Source organism: Tripterygium wilfordii, chromosome 17 (assembly GCF_013401445.1).
Source record: "Tripterygium wilfordii isolate XIE 37 chromosome 17, ASM1340144v1, whole genome shotgun sequence".
In the NCBI taxonomy this organism is placed as follows: Eukaryota; Viridiplantae; Streptophyta; class Magnoliopsida; order Celastrales; family Celastraceae; genus Tripterygium; species Tripterygium wilfordii.
In genome coordinates this window covers 3,172,384-3,196,507 of record NC_052248.1, presented here as the reverse complement: position 1 = coordinate 3,196,507, position 24,124 = coordinate 3,172,384, and the positions used below count along the sequence as shown (strand labels likewise).

Here is a 24,124-nt window from a genome sequence, read left to right as displayed (position 1 = left end):
CACCTCACCCATTACCACGTAGATCCAGACTTCGGAGACTTCACCGACGCGGACATCTCGGGTGATGAGGAGAGCTCTGACGATGAAGAGATGGAGTACCCAGAAAACCTAGAAGAGACCTGGTAAGTCTGTCTCAGGTAATACCACACTACCTTTGATTTCTTGTTGAAAAGATTGGTTTGTTCTTTTTTTTTCGGTCTTTCCTTGTTCTACTAATCTCCTTCAACTGACTCTTCTGTCACTGGATAAACTTAAAAACGCCATACACGAATTTTATACCAATGAAAGAAAGCCATTTTTGAAGGGGCCATAACTTTTCTGATCTCTTTCTAGGGAAAAAAGAGACCCTTGCTAACGTATAATGCTGAAATTACTACAACTGGGATGCCCCCAGCCTATCTTTGCCATCATCAACCATTCACCATCGAGCTTGCGTATATATCCATTCACCAGTGCCCCCACCCTATCTTTGCTCTGTTTTGTTGGTCATAATTGTTTGGGGTGTCTTTGTTTTTTTTTTTTTGAAAAAACTTTTAAAAAAAATGGTTATTTAGAACAAGTTAATTTTTAATGGGGTTTTCTAGTTTTAAGGTGTGAATGAGAAAACGTGGAGTCAAATGGTCCCCCACCAAAGAACAAACTGGGCCTGAGTATGGCCTGCCTGTCAAAACCCGATCTGTAGTGAAGACGGAAGGGATGACGAGGATGATGCAGAGAAGGACTGTGAAGAAAAAATAGGAGCAATTGTAGAGAAGAATAGAGGCAATATTTGGTGTGTATATATCTTGATGTTTTACATTACAATTACAACCTCATATATATAGGGATCAAACATTACACCCTAAGACAAATGTTCCATAATTTGAGGAGCAAATTATGGGACAAAGGTTCCATAATTTGAGGAACAAATTATGCCATAATTTGAGGAGCAAATTATGGGACAAAGGTTCCATAATTTGAGGAGCAAATTATGCCATAATTTGAGGAACAAATTATGCCATAATTTGAGGATTTAATGTCAATACTCCCCCTCAAGCTGGATCAAGAGGATTGATTGAGCCAAGCTTGGACAATAATCGGTGAAAATGACCAGAAGACAAAACCTTTGTAAAAACATCAGCAAGTTGATCATGGCTTCGAGTGTAAACTGTTTGAATAACTTGATTCTGAACTTGATGACGAATAAAATGACAATCAACTTCAATATGTTTTGTGCGTTCATGAAACACGGGATTAGCAGCAATATGCATAGCAGCCTGATTATCACAAAAAAGAGTCATAGGAAGACTACTTGGAAAACCCAAATCTGCGAGCAAACTCTTAAGCCATATTAGTTCACATGCACTAGATGCCATTGCACGATATTCAGCTTCAGCACTAGAACGAGCAACCACATGTTGTTTTTTGCTACGCCAAGAAACAAGACTTCCACCAACAAACATACAATAGTCGGAAGTGGACTTTCGATCAAGGGCATTTCCAGCCCAATCAGAATCACTATATCCTGTAATCCGTAAGTGACCGTGCTTAGCTAGAACTATGCCACGACCAATAGAACCCTTGAGATAACGTAAGATTCGTTTGACAATGCCCAAATGGAAAAGAGTAGGAGCGTGCATGAACTGGCTAACAAGACTTACACCATAAGCAATGTCAGGTCGAGTAATAGTGAGATAAATGAGCTTACCAACCAACCGTTGGTAATCACTAACTCCTTGTAAAGGTTCACTGGCTGTATCAAGATTTAATTTGCTATCCAGTGGAGTGGATGCTGGTTTTGAATTCATCATTTCGGTTTCCTCTAGCAAATCAAGAATATACTTCCTTTGATTTAGAAATAAACCTTTGCTGGAAACTGCCATTTCAATGCCAAGAAAGTAATTTAAGGAACCAAGATCCTTAATAGGAAATCGAGATTGAAGAGTGGTTTTGAGTTGAGAAATAGCATCAATACTATTCCCAGCAATAATAAGATCATCAACATAAATTAGGACCACCACTATAGTATTGGAAGAATGACGAATGAACAAGGAAGAATCAGCTGTACTGCGAGAGAAACCAACCTCTTGAAGAACGGTACTTAACTTGGCGTGCCAAGCACGCAGAGATTGTTTCAACCCATAGATTGATTTGTGTAGGTGACAAACCAAAGAAGAATCCGAACTCTGTGGATGTCCGGGAGGTAGTTTCATATAGACTTCTTCTTCAAGATCCCCATGAAGGAAAGCATTTTTGACGTCCATTTGACTCATAGACCATCCACAATTTACGGCAACTGAGAGGAGAGTACGCACTGTATTCATCTTAGCAACAGGGGCAAACGTCTCTTTGTAATCCACACCAAAGGTTTGAGTAAATCCCTGGGCCACAAGGCGAGCTTTATGCCTGTCAATGGTACCATCCGAGTGAAATTTAGTTTTATATACCCAGCGGCTCCCCACTGGTTGTTTTCCAGGAGGAAGTTTAACAACACTCCAAGTCTGATTTTCAGCAAGAGCTTGAAGCTCTTCACCCATAGCTTGTCGCCATATTTCCTGAGAATTTGCTTCCTTGAAATTCTTAGGTTCATGAACAGTAGAAATAGCGGTGAGAAATGCCACATGAGCTGTGGAAAGACGATGATAAGTGACATACTTGGAGAGAGGATGACAAGCAGAAAAAGTTACGTAATCTTGAAGTTTTGTTGGAGGAACGCGGTTTCGAGTAGGATTCCGTCGAACCAATGACGGTGAAACCTCAGGAATATTAGTGGAAGCAAGCACATGCACATCTTGGAGACTCTCGGGTTGTTCGGCTGGCGGATTCTCAACCAGATTTTCAGCTAGCACATTTGGAAGGAGTTCATCCTGTCCAGTTGGAGGATTTTCAGTCTGCATATCTGGAGGATACTCGGCCTGGTGTGGAACAAACTCAGCAATATTAGGCTTGTGAGGAACCCCTTCAGAAATAATCTCGGATATAGGCAAGGGAAACACGTCCTCTAAATCATCTTGAGAATTTGTATAATAAGGTGTTGCTTCTTCAAACACAACATCTCTGGAGACAAATAATCTTCGTGAATCAGGATGATAACATTTATACCCTTTTTGGGTCGAAGAATACCCCAAAAAAATACACTTAGCAGCTCGGGCATCAAGCTTATCACGATGAGCTGCTTGTATATGCACAAAGCAAGTGCGACCAAATACTCTCAAGTGAGACACATCAATAGTTTTCTCCTGCAAAACTTCAAGGGGAGATTTAAAAGACAACACTCGGCTCGGAAGCCGATTGATGATATAAACTGCTGCTAATACTCCATAAGACCAAAAAACTTTTGGAACATGCATGTGAAGCATCAAAGCACGAGTTTTTTCCAACAAGTCTCTATTTTTACGTTCGGCTACTCCGTTTTGTTGAGGAGTACCAACACAACTAGTCTGATGCACAATGCCATGAGAATATAAGTACTGTGTCATATTTTTAGACATGAATTCTGTGCCATTATCAGAACGAAGTGTTTGAATTTTAGAGGAAAATTGAGTTTGAACAAGCATATGAAAATCTTTGAAGATATTCATAACTTCACTTTTTGATCTCAACAAGTACACCCAAGTAACACGTGAGAAATCATCAATAAATGTAACAAAATATTTAAAACCATCAATTGATTCAAGAGTAGGTCCCCAAACATCGGAGTGAACAAGTTCAAACATTCTAGTAGTTCTAGAAGAAGAAGACACAAAAGGTAATCTAGTGGATTTTGACAAATGGCAAATATCACAAGAAAAATAATTGGTATCAACATTTGGCAACAATTTAGTGAGAATATTATCTGAAGGATGTGCTAAACGTTGATGCCAGAGAACATGATCTGCCGAGGAAGAAGGAAAAAACGAGACTTGAGTACTTTTGCTAGGTTGAAAATTTCCGGAGATGTAGTAGAGGCCTTTCAGAAAAAAACCTCTACCAATGATCTTCTTGGTGACAATGTCCTGAAAAAGTACCGAATGAGGAAGAAATATTGCACAACAATTTAAATCCAAAGTGAGTTTGCTAACCGAAAGTAACTTGACTGGAAAGGATGGAACATATAAAGCTATTGAAGTCACATCTTTAGATAACAATTTAAGTTTACCTTCACCAAGAACAGGAACACCTTTTCCATTGGCAATTGACACATGAGGTGGAGTAGAAAATTTTTTGAAGTCAGACAAATTTGTTAATTTATTTGTCATATGATGGGTGGCACCAGAATCAACAATCCAAAAATCATGCACAGTATTAAATTCTATAGCAGTAGAGAGTGCACTGAAAATACCTTCAAAGTTGTCATTGAATTGATGTCCCGAGTCTGCTAAGAACCCAGCAAACTTACCAAGAAGGGCTGTGAAATTCGAGTGTTCTGTACCAGAAACTCCATGTCCTCCCTTCTCCTGAAGATAGGTTGCAAACTCATTTATAAGAGAAATTGGATTTGAGATGTAATTTACCATATCTCCATGTAATGTTTTTGCAACATGGACTCTTGGTTTAGAAAGTCCCTTATCCTTAGCAAACTTTGGTTTCAATTCTGGATGGAGAACCTAACACCTTTCAACTAGATGTCCCAGATGATGACAATGTTGGCATTTTAAATCCGGTCGCTTGCCTTTGTATGATGCATAAGCACGAGACTCAAAGAGGTTAGGCCTAGCTTCCACATTCATGACTTTCCTTCTTAATTCTTCTCTCTGAATCATGGAGATGACAGAAGCAAGCGATGGAAATTCTGGAGACATGAGAACTCGGCTGCGGAGATCTTCATATTCAGGTCCAAGACTTGCTAACAACTGAAATATTTTGTCCTCCATTACACGATTGCGAAGAATCGTGGTATCAACTGTGTGAGGACGATACAACTCAAGTTCGTTCCACATCTTTTTAAGACAGCTAAGCAATTGAACAAAAGGTTTTTCGGCTTGTTGAAGATTCACAATATCTCGCTGAAGTTCAAAAATTCTGGCAGAATTATTTTGTTGGCCATACATATCACGAATTGCCGACCACAAGATAGAAGCAGACTCCGAGTAACTAAAGATCTCTGCAAGAGAAGAATCCATGGAATTAAGAATCCATGACCGCACTAATTGGTCTTTTGATAACCATGCTCCATAATCTGGAGACTTTTCATCAGGAGAAGGAATCTTTTCATCAATAAAATCGAGTTTAGATCTTCCACCAAGAGCCAGTGTAATAGATCTGGACCATGGAAGATAATTAAACTCATTAAGAAGGACAGAGCACAACCGTTGATTTGGATTGGACTCTAACTCAGGAGCACTTGGAGCACCTGTAGAAGACGACTTTGCGCCAGAGAAGATAGAATCGTCGTTTGCCATAATTGTTGAGCAAACAAGAACTTAAACAGGACAAAAAAACCTGCTTCGATACCATGAAGAAAAAATAGGAGCAATTGTAGAGAAGAATAGAGGCAATATTTGGTGTGTATATATCTTGATGTTTTACATTACAATTACAACCTCATATATATAGGGATCAAACATTACACCCCAAGACAAATGTTCCATAATTTGAGGAGCAAATTATGGGACAAAGGTTCCATAATTTGAGGAACAAATTATCCTCAAATTATGGGACAAAGGTTCCATAATTTGAGGAGCAAATTATGCCATAATTTGAGGAACAAATTATGTCATAATTTGAGGATTTAATGTCAATAGACTGTTTCTCCTGCTTTTGTCTCTTTTTTATTCTCGACCTTTATCCGTTAAATTCGCTATAACAAATCGCTGTAGTGAATTCATTTATGGTATCGATGATGCTCTTGCTTTGTTCTATGAGATGGTTCATATATATGTATGCGTCCCCAAGCATCCATGGAAGAGAATATGGTCATTTAATTGTCAGAATGAAACATTATTATGTTGTAGTTTCTATTTGTAAAGATATGGATTTACTGGGAATTCGCACGATGTTTACGGTTTGAGTATATATATTGATAAAATCTTTCTGCAACCTATATTCTAGAGAGGTGTCGAGATTTGTTAAAATGTCCCACATTGTTTGGGTTTAAGCAATGTGCTTTGATAAGTGTAGTGGCAAAAATCCTGCCTGGCCCATTTTTATAGTCAACATGAAAGACCAGTCAGCAATTCGGTCAATGCAAATGTAGAAAGTCAAAGTTGGGCCGTTACTCGCTAACGCCCTGACCCGCCAAACCTAGGTCCACCAGGCTCAGTTCATCAACAAAGCCCACAGGATGTCAAGCCCATCTCTTCGGCAACCCACGAGTATGATCCACGACCCGCATAACCTATGAACACTCTGTTATCCCATCGAAAGATGTAGGGATTGATTGCTTATTTATAAGGACAAACTCATCTCCTAACACTATAACAATGCATTTTTCTAGGCTCATGTGAGTTGAGTTTAGCCCACTTGCTTAGACATAAGGGAAAACAAAATTATGTTGATCTGATATATTTATAGGAACCAGACAACCCAAAACGAATAATATTATTGATGTGTATGTGGTGCGTATTTACAACACACAACTTAGGTTGACCTTAATTGTTCATGCATGTGCATACACATGTTCCTCTTTCCACATTCGCCGAAATCCATCTCATCGCTGTCTTATTATTTGTCTAACCTGCCTCTCTGTCTTGTCACCTGCCATTGCCATGCCCACCTCAAGTCTTATGTTGATAGTCATTATAACCTAACAGCAACCTTGGCCCTAACCAATCACCTGTCCACTCACCAACGTGGAGCTGCCAATTCAGGCATATGCCTTCCCTCAACCAATCACATCAAATAGTGCTCCTTCACATACGCCAACTGCCAATCACACTTTTCCCATATATAACTGACATTCATGTGGCTTACATATATCATCTTCTCAACCGCTTCAAAACCTTTGACTATTATAAGTACCCGCTTCAAAACCTTTGACATTACTTGAATCAATTCCGATCACTGACTTGATCGTCAGAATTTCTTTGGCTGACACTCCATGTTATCCAAAACTTTTCAAACGTTCAACCCTTCCTGGTTTTACAGGATTGTAGGTGACCCATATCAACTCCCTTGACTACTTTTCAGTGATAGTAGATTCAGACATCTACAATAAACAAAGTCTCACTCCCTCTCCATCAACAAGGCATTTTTCCTTGGGCCAAAGTGTCATTAAGTGAGACGGTTAAGGAAAAACAAATTCGTGCGGATTCGATGTATTTACGGGTTAGATAACCCAAAGCGGATAATAATATTTGTGTAAGTGGACTCAAATTTCTAACATGATATCATAACATAATCTCGGTCCAGTTGAAAAAAATGGGGCTGGGATTTCTAACAAGAGGCTAAAGTTCCAACGCATGAGTTTTTTTAACAGACAATTGACACTAAGAGCACTTTAGACAACTTAATTGTAAAAAGGTCATGGGCCTTTTTAAAATTGTAAAAAAGTGCAATTTAAGGGTAATTTGGTCATTTGACTTAAGACATTTTTTGGTTATACCTACAATACCCTTCTTCTTCTTCTTCTTCTTCTCCCTCCAACTATCCAACTCTAGTGTGTCCCCTCTTTCTCCCCTTCTTCTTCCCCTTCTTCTTCTTCTGGTTCTTGATATGAATTATTCTTCGTTGCCTTCTTCTTCGTTTTTGGCCGAGCTTCTCCTCTCTTCATCGCCTTCTTTTTCGTTGCTCGATCTGGACTGCGTCGAGTTGCTCTTGTCTCCATTTTTGACAGATCTATGCTTCGTTGCTCAATCTGGGTTGTGCTTCGTTCTCTCTTCTCTCATTCCTCACTCTGTTTGGTTTGTACCTCTCTTGCTCGTTCTGGAAAAACATTTACAGTTGCAGAGATGTATCACTATAGTATCACCAACACCAAAAATCTACTAAAATGATACAATTGAACTAGTATGCATACTTCCTCTTCCTAATTACTTTTCCTTTCTTGATTTTCTTTTCTTGGTTACCTCTCTTGCTCGTTCTAGAAAAACATTTACAGGTGTAGAGATGTATCACTATAGTATCACCAACACAAAAAATCCACTAAAGTATCAAAAGTCCTAACATATTCCAACGAACCCTAACTAGCAAATGTACCATAAATTAACCAAATTTGTCAAAAATCAAGACATATAAACATGATTTGAAAATGAACAAAGGTTTTCAATGCATAAATTTCAGATAATATCACCAAAGTATCCATTAACCGAAACTTTGGGTATGTAATATGCTTATCATTTTCCAAAAATCAATATAGTATCACTCGAGATTGAGAAAGAAGCGTCGTTATGGATGTGAAATCTCTGAAAATGAAGATTTTTAAGGTCCAAAAATAGGTAGGTTTTTTGCAATTCGTGGAGAGAGAAAATCATAGTGTGATGGAGAGAGAAAATCACAATGTGAGGGGGGAGGTTTCGTGGGAGAAAATGAAATATGAGGTCATTTTGGTAAAAGCATGTCCCCATTGGATATTTTTAAAAGGATGTTTTAGTGGTTGTATTTTTTTACAAATAAGTACAATCTTGTATACCGACCCTCGTTTTTCCCTTTTTTTAATGACAAGGTCACAACCTGCATTTGTTTTTTTGTATGCACCTTTCTTAGAATTGTCTGCTGTTATCCTGCTTCCTTTTAGAGACAAGAATCAAGCATGTCAAGCTAGCTAGTGGATAGTCGAACTTCATTGTTGTTGATTATTCTTTAATTTCCCTTTTTTTTTTCCCCCTTTTTTAAAGTTAAATCAAATGATTATCTTTATCCAGGGAATGAATTATATTAGACAAAGCCATATATATCTGCATTTTATCTACAATTTTATTAACATACAAAGTTTCAAATCTAATTAGGCACCTTCTCCATACATGAAAAAGTTGTTTGTTCCCTTACTTCTCTGGAATACTTGTTTGTTCTGAATCTTTGCAGCAGTTCTGCTCTATAGAGGGAACTGAGGAAGAGGAAGCTGCTGTACATTAAAGCTTGTTTACGGTCTTTCTGAGAATAGAACTGCAACAATGATCTTCGTCCCACAATTCTGTCTTTTGAATTCAAAGATAACCCTATATATATATTGTTTGTAGACCTTCCATGCCAAAACCAAAACAAAAACAAAACAAAGACTGAAGAGTATCAGAATGTGTCGAATAATCATATGACATATATTATCCAAGTCCAACCCATTAACTTCTTTATATGTTACTCGGCCTGCAATTCACATTCACATTCACATTCAAAATGTAACCCAATAAAATATACACAGCCACCGTTTGGGCCTCTGCGCTAGATCCATAATTTAATTCCCTATTCCCTATCCATTCTTGATGGCCACACCCATGGGTTGTGCGAGTAAATTCACTATCAAAATCTAACCCAATAAAAAAATACACCACCACCGTTTTGACTTCAATTCTCCTTCAAAATTATGTTAAATCATAAATTAAAATATATGATTGAGTATTTTGGTGTTCATAATGTTATAATATAATGTATTTTGAAGAAAAAAAAATTCTAAATTTTAAACTCTAAACCCTAAATATTAAAATTAAACCCTAATTAATCTTACACTCTAAATCATAAACACTAAATTATAAACCCTAAGTATTAATTTCTAACTCCTAAACTCTAATATGTCATTTTAAAAAAAAAAAATCATGAATTTTAGAGGTGAATTAGAGTCAATGTGATTGCGATTTTCGCAAGCAATTGATAATTACTAACAAATACAGCTTATTTTGATGGAAGGTTCTCTAGAATATAGAAAAGACTTTGAAAAATGGCTTGTTAGAAAAAATTGGTGTCAGTCTAAAAGGGAAAGTCAGGATCCTAATATGAAAAAAAAAAAAGAGAAATAAAATTGTATGAGTCACGATAAATCAAGATAAACATTATTTACATCCCGTGTTTCATATTAGGATCCTGACTTTCCTTATTAGACTAACACAAATTTTTTCTAACAAGCCATTTTTCAAAGTCTTCTCTATATTCTATTTAACCTTCCATCAAAATAAGCTGAATTTGTTAGTAATTATTAATTGATTGCGAAAATCGCAATCACATTGAATTGAATTTCTGCCATTTTTGACCAATCCAAAGCAAAAACCCAATCGCATTACTTATTTATTTATTCAATAATCTTACCTTCGCTGATCAGTAAGCTATCGGATAAACTAATCCAAGAACATGGATTCCATACAGACCCCACCTTGAATCCCAAATCCCATAAACCCTAGAATCTCAAATCTACTCCTCAATATCACAAATTCAGTTCCCTTCTTTTTTGTTATTCTTTTATTTCTGAAGAATTTAATTCCTTAATATTCAGCATCTGCTTCGATAAACCGTACGCAAGCAGAAGCAGTTTTGCTTCTGAAATTATAGATCTTGCTCCTTTTGATTTGCTATTCTTGGAGTATGCACAGATCTGGAGTTGTTATGGCTTGGAATGTATTCAAGTTCTGCACGGCCTTGAGGGGCCTGGGCTCGATCATGATACTCTTGGTGCTCGGGGTGGTGGGTGTCACCTATTACGCTGTAGTTTTGACCAATTATGGCCCGGCGTTGTACGACGGTGGCCTGAATTCCGTCATTGCTCTTGCTGTTTTGATCCTCTTTCACTTGCTGGTGAGCTCAAAAAATTCCTCTTCCGTGAGGGGATGTGATGTTTCTCGTTTTGAATTTCCATAAATTTTACTCTCCCAAGGATCAAAACAATATGGACCAGCTGAAATTCTTTTTTTGCACTTGAATTAATTGATTTTCGGTCTTTACTGTGCATGCTATATTGAACGATGGTGTCTGAAGACACTTCTCATTGCAAATTAATTTACTTTTGGGTTTGTTAATTTGTTGGGCAATAATATTTTCTTGGATCATAAATTCTGCTCATTTTGGTTTATAATGCTTAAGTAGCTGTTGCAAATTTGATATTCTTTGGGTTTCTTACTTGTATAATCGGGTAAGATTGAAAATTGTGGCCAGTTTAAATTTTTATTGCACAACGGGTTTATGAAACGAAACTCATCTCGATACTAATAATTATTATACTTTTTCCAGCTGATGATGTTATTATGGAGCTATTTTTCGGTGGTTTTGACTGATCCTGGTGGTGTGCCTCCTAATTGGAGGCCTTCTGTTGATGAGGAAAGAGGGGAGGCTGACCCATTAAGTGGTCCAGAATTTAGTTCTTTGCAGGCAGGCCTATCTAATCAAGGAGTCCGCCATTGTCGGAAATGCAACCAGCCGAAGCCACCTCGTTGCCATCATTGCTCTGTTTGTGAGTTTTAGTTATTCCTAAGCATTCAAGCATATTTTCATACTCAGCGTCAGTGAAGATAAGTTACATAACTTTTCTTTTCCAGGTGGGCGGTGTGTGCTAAAGATGGACCACCATTGTGTATGGGTTGTGAATTGTGTTGGGGCACTAAATTATAAGTATTTTCTACTATTTTTGGTATGTTTTCTTCGCTGATACATCCCGTTACATTCTGATATATTTTCTTCCCTAAAAAGATTTGGGTTGCCATTGTTGTCTTGTCTCGTGTTTTTTCTTAATGCTTCTTAATAGACATAACTGAAACTGTGAGTTTACTGGTTTCTACATTGACTGGAAATGCTATTTTTGATGATGATGAATATATATTTATATCCCAAAATTTGCCAAAGATACATGTTGCATTGATTCTCCAGAGAAATATTTGTGTAATATTGTTTGGCTTCAACCTTTTGTCTAAAGGCTATATGTACTTAATCTTGTTGGGTATGCATATCAAATTGTGGGCAACTGTGAAAGAAGCTAGAATGACACCGACAGAAGCGTAGTATGTTGAAGTTAATTACTTTTACCTTTCATGCAAGCAAATATGTGGTTAGTGCTAGAGTCGCAGTGGTGCAACCTAGAGGTCACATATTCAATTTTTGGAAACAACCTCTGCACATATCATGTGGGGTAAAGTCTGTGTACATCCTGTCTTTCCCTGACCCGCCCACTGCAGGAGTCTTGTGCACATGAGTTGTTTACCTTTTTTTTAACCTTTATAATAGTCACCTTTAAAGGCTTAGTTGATACATTCAGCTTAGGGTTAAAACTTCGAAGTAGGCAGTAGTGCAATTTTTAAGCTGGGAGCTTATAAGTTTTGGAGTTGTATCTTAAATTGCAGAGGATGTTCATCTGTATTGCCTTCTCTGTGGTATGACGTTTCCAAAGATGTTAAGAGGGTGCTGAATCTTAAGCTATTACTTTGTCCAATATCTTGGAAGTTTGAAACGAATCATTCATGTCCATGTGTGTTGACTTGGTTATGCTACATCTGCCGATGGACAAACTAAACTGTTTTGGCTGTCATTGACCATCCAGTGCGTCAGACCCATCAGGGAAATAGTTGTTAATATTACTTCTAGAGTTTCCCTTTTTAAAAAAAAAAATCCAAAGAGGTCTTCTGACTTTCTAGGAAGACCATTATTCAACATATGTAAGGAGTTAGATACAAAGTTTTCAAATAATGAACTCCAAATGATTTTGCTGACTTCAGCATTTTCTGGGAAGAATAATTTTTCCCAAACGTTCATTTCAAGCCAGTTTTTATTTGTGGAGCAGTAAAATAAGTACCAGAAGCACCATGCTGCTTCTGGGCTGCTTTTGGACTTCAGCTTATCTTTACTATCTCTACAGGCTCAGACCATATCACTTGTTGTTAAGATTAATTGCCAGAGTTTTCTAGTCAGTAGTGTTTTTAATGTGGTGTGGTGTGCCATGCTTATTGATTAGAACGAAGATCTATTTTGTTTGGGGGCATGGTTATAGGAAAGTACATTTTCCTAAGGTTAATGTTTTGTTTCCATAATTTTCTGTAAGTCTGTTCTCCTTCTTGTCCCTTCTTTCCTTTTAATGTGCGGAGGGGGACATTAGTAGGTGAAGAAGTAGCCTTATTTCTTAGGCATCATTTAAATTGCTGTGGTACTTCTAAGGTTTATGTATATTAACGTTAGGAAAATTGATTGGATCGTATTGTAGAAAATTTTGTTCCCATATTAAGGAGTTACGGTTTACTTGTCGTCACTGGTAAAGTTACTTTTCTATTCTGTTGATGATTCAATGATCGCAATCTTAAAACTCAATGCAGTTTTACACTTTTCTTGAGACAAGTCTCGTGACGTTGGCACTGCTACCTCATTTCATTGCATTTTTTAGTGATGGAGAAATTCCTGGAACTCCTGGCACCCTTGCAACTACATTTCTTGCCTTCGGTAACTTATACTGAGTCTTTTTATTTGACCAAGCTAATTGGTTAAGCAACTTTTTCCTGACTTCTTTGGTTTTGTACAGTTTTGAATCTGGCATTTGCATTGAGTGTTTTAGGCTTTCTGATCATGCACGTATCTTTGGTGGCTGCTAACACCACAACTATTGAGGTACTGTCTTCTACATATGTTTATATATTGAATCATGTGTAAATTGTAATAACTTAATGAGAGTTCGGGCCAAACAGAGTTTGCACATCTGATAACTGGTTATTTGGCCCATTTGCTGAAATTTTCTTTTTTTGGGGGGGCCTTTTTTTCAATCATTATTTTGTTTAAAATGGCTTAGTTTGGCTCATAACTACCTTAACTTTTGTGGAAGTAATGTCTGAAACGGTGAATGCATAAGTTTCTTGAAACCCCTCATTCAATCATTAGTTGAGGTTTGTTTGCAAACAAATTTCAAAAAATCCCAACCCTTATGCAAAAGAAAAACAAAAGATAGAAATGACGGAAGAAAGGACATATTTACATCTCCCCCTATCACCAAATTCTCTTCTGATATGAATTTACTATGTCTACAACGCCCTTCCTTGCAGCTGCCTGGGGGCTCGGAATGCAAGGTATAAGAACTCCTTTATTGACTTTTTTTTTCCTCTTTTTTTTTTTTTATGTGATCAGGCATATGAGAAGAAGACCACGCCAAAATGGCGATATGACCTTGGTCGGAAGAAGAATTTTGAACAGGTTAGTCTATCTTGCAATGTATAATCCTTTTTTTCCCTATGCCCAAGACTGCTTCTGCTTCTCACGTGCATAGCACTGTGTTAACGTTGGTCACATGATTTAATGCCATGATTTATTCTGAATTCACTATCATGCCAACTCTCATGAGCGACCTATCATGCCAATGGTATTTAAATGATCATCAATAACATGGACTGAGTAGCTAAAAGGTTGTCATTTAGATTATGGGTTTGCATGCCTGTCGTAGGTTGAGTTTTACTTTTTCCATATATTCCTGAACTTGGAGTTCCATCGACATTACTCTTGTACACAAAATATTTTGGATGTGTATCAGGTGTTTGGCATAGACAAGCGATACTGGTTCATTCCAGCTTACTCAGAAGAAGATATACGACGAATGCCTGCACTTCAGGGTCTTGAATATCCATCAAAGCCAGACTTTGATTCACAATAGTTCCAAGTACCAGTTGCAGCTCGTGAGGAAACTCTCGAGTAATTAAGATATGGATCCCCAAGAATCGATTCATTCATCTTAACCTATAAACATTGTCGTGCTAATTTGTGCTCCTAACCATTCATTTCCCTGGGAATCACTGTACAAACATGGGTGGGAGAGATGGAGGCACTGTAACATAGTGATCAAGGCTTACATCATCGTTGTTGCGGGATGGTGTAATATTCTCTGTTGTGTAATTACTAATTACACTGGCTCATGAATCCTACGTTGTGAACTGAAATGCTGCTTTCTGCCTAGTTGGTGGCTGCGTTGTGCACTAAAGCTGTAGGTTTGTTGTACGTTTAATTGGAAATATATCATTTTTTGTGCATAGTTGTTGAAATTTTACTTTTGAAATTTGAAGCGCATTGAATGCATATATGTTTCCAGTCTCATCTTTGTTAAGTTTCTTCTTATTTACAGCTGATTTTCGCGAATCAAACATACCTTATTTTAAAGTGGAATGAAACAAGTTATTGCATGTTAGATTTCGGTCCAAAAAGTTATTGCATGTTATTGCTCGAAGAATCAAATGAAACAAGTTATCGCATGTTAGATTTCGGTCCAAAAAGTCCCGTTTATTTTTCAGATGACATGGCTTTTCGAATAATTTATTATGCATGAGCCAATTACATGTTCATAGTTTGAGTGATAAAGAAATGATAAAGATGATGTGTCAGAGGCTCATACTTAGAGTGATAAAGATGGTGTGTATAACCCCGATAACCAGGGTTCGAATTCCTGTGCCCGTAAAATGTGATTGTCTAATGTGCAAGTTCCTTAATCACAAAAGCTGTTAATTTGGGCCTTAATCACAAAAGCTGTTATTTTGGGCATTTGAATACAATGGTTGCTTTAAGTTGGATTTATAAATATTTTTTTATGAACACTACCAAACTGAATTTTTTTTTAATACAGGCCAGTTGGGCTCTAATTCTTGGGAGGCGCTATTTACACACATTTTTTTTAGAATATTTAAAAGTATTAAATTATCCGTATATGAAATTACTTAAAACATGTTTACTTATTTTTTTTTTTCTTTCGCAATACAATTAGATTGAATTAAACATTGTAAGCCTGATCCTTTTAATTAATTTATTATACAAATAATCATACTTGCCTCCTCACATCTTCTCCTAGTCCCCATCTTAACAATTAGAGAGTTAAATCTATAATTCGAAACTAGCCTTAAAATATGATCTGTTTGCAGACTTTTGGTTAACTTGCTATTTATAGAAAAATCAGGAAACCAATAGACTGCTTTTGTTACTCCAAGAAACAAAGAACGGAAAATACCAAATAGATCTGGAACAAAGGCATGATGATGCACATTTGACAGGCACCACTTCAGGCACAATTGATATTGGACCACCAATTTCGCATAGGGAACAGAAGGTGCAGCAGGATGAACTCCTGACTGTCAGACAACAAAAAAACATACATGACTGATACTAATGCATTTTAGATCAATGTGCAGAAAATTTGATAAGGAAGGAAACTGAGCATAAGAGATTGAGAAGTAGAATTCACAAACAACCACTATTTCCCTGCAGGGGTGTTACACTTTTCTTTCTTGTGTTCCACATGAGACTCTCTAACATCTTGTAGTCATGATATTCTGCTCAAAGTGCATTTTGATCTCACTTTTTACCCCCCGCCATAGATTTTCCTTGCTTTGTAGTTTAATTGCAGTTGTTTTAGTGTCTTAAAAACGAGAGTGGTTTGCATTTCCCATCCTTTGAATAGAAAGAGAATATTATTAAGGATGATGCTTGAGACCCCCAGAAGACCCCCTACAGACAAATCCATATCATCAACCTCTAGAATTTAACATGTTTTTATATCACCAAACACCAACTTATGAATAAGCTATCAATGATTACAAATCGAGTCTAATATTCCTCAACAAACTGATATTTGATAGTTTTTCTCCCATTGATTACATACACACATGTATCCTCATTAACATACATACGTGCATACATACATATCCCTAAACCAAATACACTACTTTTTTTTTAAGATAGCCAAGAATGACACTACAAAGCTTATGTATTTTGAACAACCAAGTTGAGCCTAAACTCGAATTGAAAAGACCACATGCACAACATGTGGATAGGTAAATTTGGCCTAGTCCAAGCAGGAAACTGAATGAGAATCAGGGGCAGTTCCAGCATTGGACATAGGGGGGCGAAACCTAGTGGAGGGTCAGGGGGCAGCGCCTCCGGAAATATTTTTTTGGGTTATTTATATCACTATAATAACGTAAATTTGATAAAACATATACAATTATTTTTCCCGAGTTCTCATGTTCTGATAATATTGCATAATAACCTCATTTGTAATTTGATCAAATACTTCTTTCTCAATATATGTAACTAGACAATCATCGAGTCAGTCATCTCGCATTCGATTTCGCAATCGCTGCTTCACAATCTTCATAGCTGAAAATGTGCTCACTGCAGTTGTAGTAGTTGTCATAGACAAAGTCAATGCTAGTGTTATTAGTTTGTTTGTAGGCTGTTAAGAGTTGGGTCTATGCTAAGTTATTAAAACTTGGTTATGGGCTGCTATAGTTGGGAGTTAATTGTGGGCTATTAGAGTTGTGGAAGACTAATGTTAGGAATTTGACTTGTTATTATTAGTTATTAAGCTTGGTCTATGTTAACTGGGTCCAACGCGTTACATAAGAGGTTAATGTTTATTTTTTTCCTCAATATTTAAGGAGGGACAAAGTCTTATAATAATTTTATTTTTTAAAAAAGATCTATATTATTACAACAAAAAATAAATTTAAGGTGGGGCGGTCTCCCACCCTTGGGTGCGGATGGTTCCGCCCCTGATGAGAATAGATCCCACTGGTGGAGATCCAAGATCTAGAAAGCACGGATACTTCAAGAGTGGTGTCGTCCCAGTGTCAGACACTGCTCAGACACGGTGATAAATTCCTGAACCAATATGACTGCAAAAGCTAACTTGAAGATTGAAGTGTTTGAGATAGAAATCTCGTTTTGTATTTGATTAATTCATAAAATTCAAATGCTTACAAAGAGGACCATATATAGCCCGAAATTCAACAAGAATTAAAAGATAGTTTCCTAATCATTTGTCATAATTGGCTAATATTACTCTTCTAAACTTTAGCCATAAATGGCCATTTATTGGTACCTACTATGAAGCCAAGAGAAATTTTATCTACACACCATAAAAACATTAACTTTACACCATTTTTCAATTTTTTATAGTTTACATAAATATCATTATATAGAATGACATATTAACCCTTACTATTTTAATCCACTATCTTGTCAACTTTCTCTCATGGGCTCTACATAAGGCCGATCTTTTAATCCATGTTGGGTCTTAATATGTGGGGGATTGTTGTAAAAATATTATTTCAAAAAGATATTTATGAGATATTATTTATGAGAGCTTCAAATGTTATAGTCATTAAATTGAGAGGTTTATGGCTAACATTCAAATGGTTTTTTATGGTCATTCAATGACTCAATGGTTACCATTGTTTTAAAAGTGTCATTCATTTTCTTATTAAATTGGTTTAAAGGCTATGTTAATACCATCTTTTCTACTCACTATATATAGTGAGCTCTTTTGGTATTTCAAGGATATATAAGCTTGAGAACTCTCTAATATTTATCTCATAAGTATTCTCTCTAAATCTCTCTTTAGTTGGATCTAGACAAAGTTTAAAATTCTGTTGATTCATGTTGTCCTGCAAAAGTAGGAAGAGCTCGTTGAATCCTAGGGAATAGCCGGTTGTGTCGGAATTATTCTTGAAGACAGTGCTTGTACGCCTTGGGCTATTCATCTATTGTTGATTGTTTTTCCAATAACTAAAAGTAGAGTGACCAGTTCTGTTTTTATAATTAGACTCGCACATCTAATAACAAAATAAAACAGAGAAAACCTCTTTCTTACCATGATGGTAACCAGTTCATCATTGATCAACTCAAATTCCTCCAGCAAAGGAAATGCTTGGCCTTGCAAATCCAATCCCAAAGTACCAAGCCAGAGCATAACATTCAGGCAAAGCATATGACACACTTGAGGCAAGGAAAAAAATGATCATAATGATTGTCTTCTACTCTACTCATTGCACGAGCATCATGCACGAGAGTTGTTTCCACTCTGATGGTAGTATGATTTTAATATAATTAGTTGGATGGAATTAACTTGGTGTGTCAAGTGTCAATCTAGTGCTGTCATGTTTGATCAAAAAAGCAACCAATACCATACACATTCAAATTTTCCCAAAACAGTCAAAAGGTAGAGATAAAAATGTAAAGTAAAAATGATCATCATGATTGTCCCCTACCATGCCCATTGCACGAGCATTATGCACTTAACGCACGTGAGTTGTTTACACTCCGATGGTTTTAATATAATTAGTTGGATGGAATTAACTTAACGTGTGAAGTGTCAAGTTACCGTTGTCATGTTTGATCAGAAAAGCAACCAATAGTATTGGAGATCGAACCACGAAAATCCCACAAAAAGCACACGCCTTTGGCTGAAGCCGATAACCAACTCGGCTATCCCAGTTTGGTTCCCTAAACCAAATACTCAACATGTATAACAATAAGTATCATGCTGGAACTCAGAAATTCCGATTGAATCAACCATGGTACTCTCCAAGAGCTTGTAATTTGAAGCTATGCAACCTATTATACTTACAAGCTCACTTTCTCATATGAAAGTAATCAAGATTCAAGGGTAGTTATCCCCATCAGCCATCATCTTACATCCAGTGACCATATATATAATCGACACCCTTCAAACTTTATCTTCGGAAAATATGTTCTTCACCGGATTCTTGATCAGTGAGCTTGATCCAACGGCTGGGATCCTTCTTAGAACCCCCAGTTCCACTCTTACTCCCTACATAAGCAACAGCCAACCCCTGCCCAACTGGCATAAGCACTGACCTCACAACACGCGTCCCCTTCTCAAGCACTCCAAGCCATCTAAACCCAGAAAAGGTAATACTCCTTTGCAACGCATTCTTACAAGCCAAAACTGCACCGTCGTGACTCAACCTCGCAAACCTCAAAATCCTCGCGAAATCCCTTCTCTTGCAGTCCACAACCACAAAATGGACCCCCTTCAACGCCACCATCACCTCCTCCGCCTCCCCGACCACCACCTCCATCTCCACCACGCCGTACCCCATCATTGATTTTGAGTACTCCAACCTCGACCGTTCTTCTGGAACCACGCAAACGTGTCTCCCGCACGTGTGGCGCGCAGCGACCGCGAGTCCGATGCTTGTGCCAATTGGTTCGCCGTGCGACCACGCCTCCACAATCAGCTTCGCGTCCCATCCGGCCGCCATCGCGGCCAGGAGCTCCGCCGTTCCAGATTCTTTCAATTTCTCACCCTGCAATTGAATTTTTGACGTTAATTATCAGCACCCTATAAGTACATAGACAAAATTAGAAGAAGAGAACTTAAAAGAGTGAAAAATAATTACTGATTTGAGCTTGACAGTGTCGATATAGGCTTTTGAAGCTAATTCAGGAGACCAGACTAGCTTCATCTCTGTTGTTTGAGTTTGTTCTGTGTGGTTTTTGACAGTTGAGAAAGATTGGGTTGTTGGAGGAGGAGGAGAAGAGGACTTACCTTTCAGACATTTAAATACAAATTGAAACATGAGGGTGTAGTGGAATATAATTACGCATGCGTTCACATTACGTGACGACTTACGTCAATTTTTTGTTTTGTTCCTTTTTTGTATGGTATTTTTTTTTTAAAGAAAATCGATTTTCATTCGAATTGAACATTGGGTTTACATATGTCTAATTCAGTCGATTGTCAATTGAGCCACCTCTTGTTGGTTCTCTATTTGTGTTATTGTTGATTCTCTAGATTAGCTACTTCGTAATCAAGTGATCCATAAAATTTTTAATATATGTATACTGATTGAGAAAATAAATAAAATTTTGTATTAGATTTCTTCATTTATTGTTTTAGAATATATATATGTAAATTTTGTGTGTAAATTGCTTGAGCTCGGCTAGATTAAATAATTAAAGCAAACACCCATTATAATTAGATAATGCATGTATTAAGCAAATGATCATGGAAGACTTATCAAGTTGATTGATTGATAATAGTTATAATCACTAGTAGATGGTTTAGACAAGCTGTGGGCTTGCAAATGTACGTTTTAAACATCTTGTATCATAATGCATTCAACTTTATTTAATTAAATTTGCTTATGTAATACATGGTTTTAATATGTAAATATATGTATATATATATATTTAAAATTCAACAAACAAAAGAGCATTATTATAATATCAATATGGTAGGATTGACAATTTAATAATTATATATCCTATACTATATATATTTTTTTTCAAAAAAAGACATTATACAACCTCATTCCTTGAATATCCGATATGAGCCTAAACTCGAGCATTCAGAGCCGCACGCACATTAAGTTTTCCACCTGAAGATATAGTAAGTTGTGTCAACACCACCCCATAATGACAATAACTCTCAATGGGAATCAAACCCAGCACCTTCTGAGCTCATACGGTTTAACTCCAGAGATATTCACTAATATAAATTAGCTATCACCCAAACGATTATATATAATATGTTTCTTCATTCCTCCTAATTGACAGAGACAATATATAGAAAAGTTACATTGAATACAAGATGCATAGTATTAATTTATGTCTAATGAAGTCGAAGCCGTACTTGAATAGATCAAGTTGTACCATACTTCAACACTTAGGAGGATTCTAGCTATAATTTATTTCCTTAACAAAGTATATATGATTTAAGCTTCACCCAATATAAAATAACAAAGAGAAAATAAATCTAAAGTCAAACCCCCATCCACTTGTAGTAGAAAATTTGTTGCTTAATTTGAAAAATTATCTTTAGTTTTATTTACAGTTAGGTTTACACTGTGTTTTAGTTGATAGAGACAAAAAAAAATTAAATAATTAATTTGCAATTGGCAATGGAGACTAGAGTAGACATCTAAGAATAATAAATAGGTTACAAAAGTTCACTTTAATGGTTTTGAATTATTCACTCTCTCCATAGACCAGACGAACATTTTCATATTTTTGTCCAATTTCGAACAAAATTTGATCTTTCAGAATCATTTTCGTACAAAACGTTCTACGGAACCTAATATAATAACTTAGACATCTAAGAATAATAAATAGAGTATAACGATTCACTTTGATGGTTTCAAATTTTTTAACTCTGTCAATGAATGAATTTTTCACGTTTTTGTGACTTTCAAGGAAAACTTAATCTTTTTGAATCATTTTCGGAAGAATAAATCTTGAACTACCATGTCCTTTTACCCAATAAATTTGTATTGGGATCCAATCACGACAAGTCATGCCTAGCTTTTGCCATGGATTTTCTGGTTTAGTTTTGACTCGATCAAGGTAGGTTGAATCTAGAGAAGTACTTGTGTATTGAAGAAACCGATTAAAAACAAAAAAGACAAGAACAAATCTAGCCAAGACCATATCTAAATCATTGTCATTTTGACAACCTAAACATCTTCATTATATATTATTTTCTAGAATATATATTTTCTTTCATGAAATAGAAATATCAAGATGTTGTCTCCACATACATAATGCTTGAAAGGGATCCTAATTAATAATTGCCAATCCCTTTCAGTATTTGGTCTAACTTTATTATTTTTTTAATATTTAAAACTAAACCATAACACTATGTCAACATTATAAATTTCTAACCTCCTTTATTTATTTATTTTAGTTTATTTTATTACCTCTAATTTTCTTTTATTATTTAAACACCTCTGATGGGCCTTTACATTGTCTCGGTAGATTAATTTTCTGAGTCTCATGGGCTCTACATAAGGCCGATCTTATAAGGCCCGAACAAATGGAGCCTTAAACGACCCAATCAAATAATCGTTGGACTTGAAAGCAAATTTTAAAGAACATCCAATGAATCCAATCTCTATATACCACAAAAACAAATAGAATCTCATTCATCGGGATAATGCAATTTTTGTTTACGATAAGAATAACTCAGTTATCGAATGTTCATCATATTCCAATTTGAAAACCTAAAATTAAAAATTGTTTCAATATACACATAGACAAATTTTTCATTGTTCGGACACATTCCTTATATCAATTTTTACGCCACATCAGTAGTTTAACTGTCCTAATAGTCAAAATCTGCCCCAGTGTGCATATTGAAATAATTTTCAACTTTAGGTTCTCAAGTTGAAACATTTGAACATTCGGTGACTGAGGACTTAATTGATCGACTTTTTTGGTGACCAAAAATTGCATTACTCCCTCGTTCATCCCGCATGATATATAGAAAGACAAACATGGAAAAACTTAAAATTTTGATTATTTCATTATATACAAGATGTTTTGGACTTGTAAATTTTATTATTTATTTCTTTTGTACATGAGCTTGCCTTCATTCACTCGAGTTTGGCTTCACTCCTGTCTTCTTGGACCCTCCTCCATCAATCCTAGGGCCAGCAGAGCTTGGTTAATCGTATTGTGTGGGAATTATGAGTCTGACTACACACTTATCTGATAATCCACAATAATATACTGTTGCTGCGTCAGTAAGAATTTTTTCGTTGAATATTAGTAATTGTTGATCTGCTGGTATGCCACGCTTGTCGTGGATCTTCTGTTTGATCTCCATGACTGTGTCGTAGTAATTAATATTTTCAATTTTGAATCGGTTGCCTCTTGGGGTTTGAAAGATGATTTTCATAGTCACAAATGTATACTGAATAAAGAAATGACAATGTTTCTTAGAGGGGCTTTATATATATATATATATAGGATTTTGTTTTCATAATAGGTTTTGATGAGGTATTGTGAGATCTAATGTATAGATATATTCTTCTTTTAAATGGATTGAATTATGAAAAATAAAATATGTGCACGCACTATTAAAATCCGCATGTTTTGGATTAGTTAATTAGTGTTTGTTTTAAGATAGTTTTTATAGGTTACATGAGGTAATTAAATTGTGAAATAGACATGATGATATTGCAATAGATGCGAGGTTAATGGAGCATGACACTTGGTATATTAAGGTTAATAAAGTCAAATAACTAACTGACACCTTTTTTTTCTTCTTTTGATAAATAAGAGGGGTTGAAGATTTGAATTTGGGTACTACTAAGTCGAATATATGGCTTAATTATCTCGGTCGAGGGGTTAGTGTAATTAATGATACCCGATTGATGAGGAAGGTGAAAAAAAAAAACTATAGTCTTATTATAAATTGAGAAAATGTAATTTGAAAATATCAATTATAAAGAAACATGACGGAAGCCGCGAGGTTAATGAAGGTATAGTAATAACACAAACATGCATATAATTAGAAAGATATATTAATGGATTTGGAGATATGTAGTAATTCCTAATATTTGAGGTTTTAATGATGCAACACCATCTTCTACACAACAAAGTACAAATGTAATTAGTCTTTGGATCGTGGATTAGTTCTATTATTAAAACTTGCAAGGGAGATGAAGAACGATCGAGGGAGATCAAGAGGCGGTTCAGGCAAAGATAAACTAATAAGGGTATCATTATATATCAATGAGAGGTGACTTTGTTGACAATCGATTGGATTAGACATATG

General features: G+C 36.2%; 2 protein-coding genes across 2 annotated transcripts; one reads left to right on the top strand and one right to left on the bottom strand.

The window, feature by feature from the left end:
- Positions 1-10,031: 10,031 nt before the first annotated feature.
- LOC119983012 (probable protein S-acyltransferase 14) lies at positions 10,032-14,850 on the top strand. The gene is made up of 7 exons (XM_038826652.1): positions 10,032-10,614; positions 11,047-11,266; positions 11,352-11,443; positions 13,113-13,236; positions 13,316-13,401; positions 13,912-13,977; positions 14,312-14,850. The coding sequence occupies exons 1-7, from the start codon at positions 10,405-10,407 to the stop codon at positions 14,429-14,431; spliced, it is 918 nt and encodes a 305-aa protein (XP_038682580.1). The 5' UTR covers positions 10,032-10,404; the 3' UTR covers positions 14,432-14,850.
- Positions 14,851-19,085: 4,235 nt separating this feature from the next.
- Positions 19,086-20,168, bottom strand: LOC119982929. The gene is made up of 2 exons (XM_038826532.1): positions 19,965-20,168; positions 19,086-19,871 (listed from the first exon to the last, which is right to left on the bottom strand). Exons 1-2 carry the CDS (start codon positions 20,142-20,144, stop codon positions 19,275-19,277), a joined length of 777 nt encoding a protein of 258 aa, XP_038682460.1. The 5' UTR covers positions 20,145-20,168; the 3' UTR covers positions 19,086-19,274.
- Between the last annotated feature and the right edge of the window lie 3,956 nt (positions 20,169-24,124).

Excerpts from the sequence above, each read along its gene's own strand:
- LOC119983012 (XM_038826652.1), top strand. The coding sequence starts at position 10,405 with ATGCACAGATCTGGAGTTGTTATGGCTTGGAATGTATTCAAGTTCTGC. Across the intron at positions 10,615-11,046 it reads TGATCCTCTTTCACTTGCTG|CTGATGATGTTATTATGGAG; the intron begins GTGAGCTCAAAA and ends TACTTTTTCCAG. Across the intron at positions 13,978-14,311 it reads GGAAGAAGAATTTTGAACAG|GTGTTTGGCATAGACAAGCG; the intron begins GTTAGTCTATCT and ends GATGTGTATCAG.
- LOC119982929 (XM_038826532.1), bottom strand. The coding sequence starts at position 20,144 with ATGTTTCAATTTGTATTTAAATGTCTGAAAGGTAAGTCCTCTTCTCCT. Across the intron at positions 19,872-19,964 it reads ACACTGTCAAGCTCAAATCA|GGTGAGAAATTGAAAGAATC; the intron begins GTAATTATTTTT and ends ATTCAATTGCAG.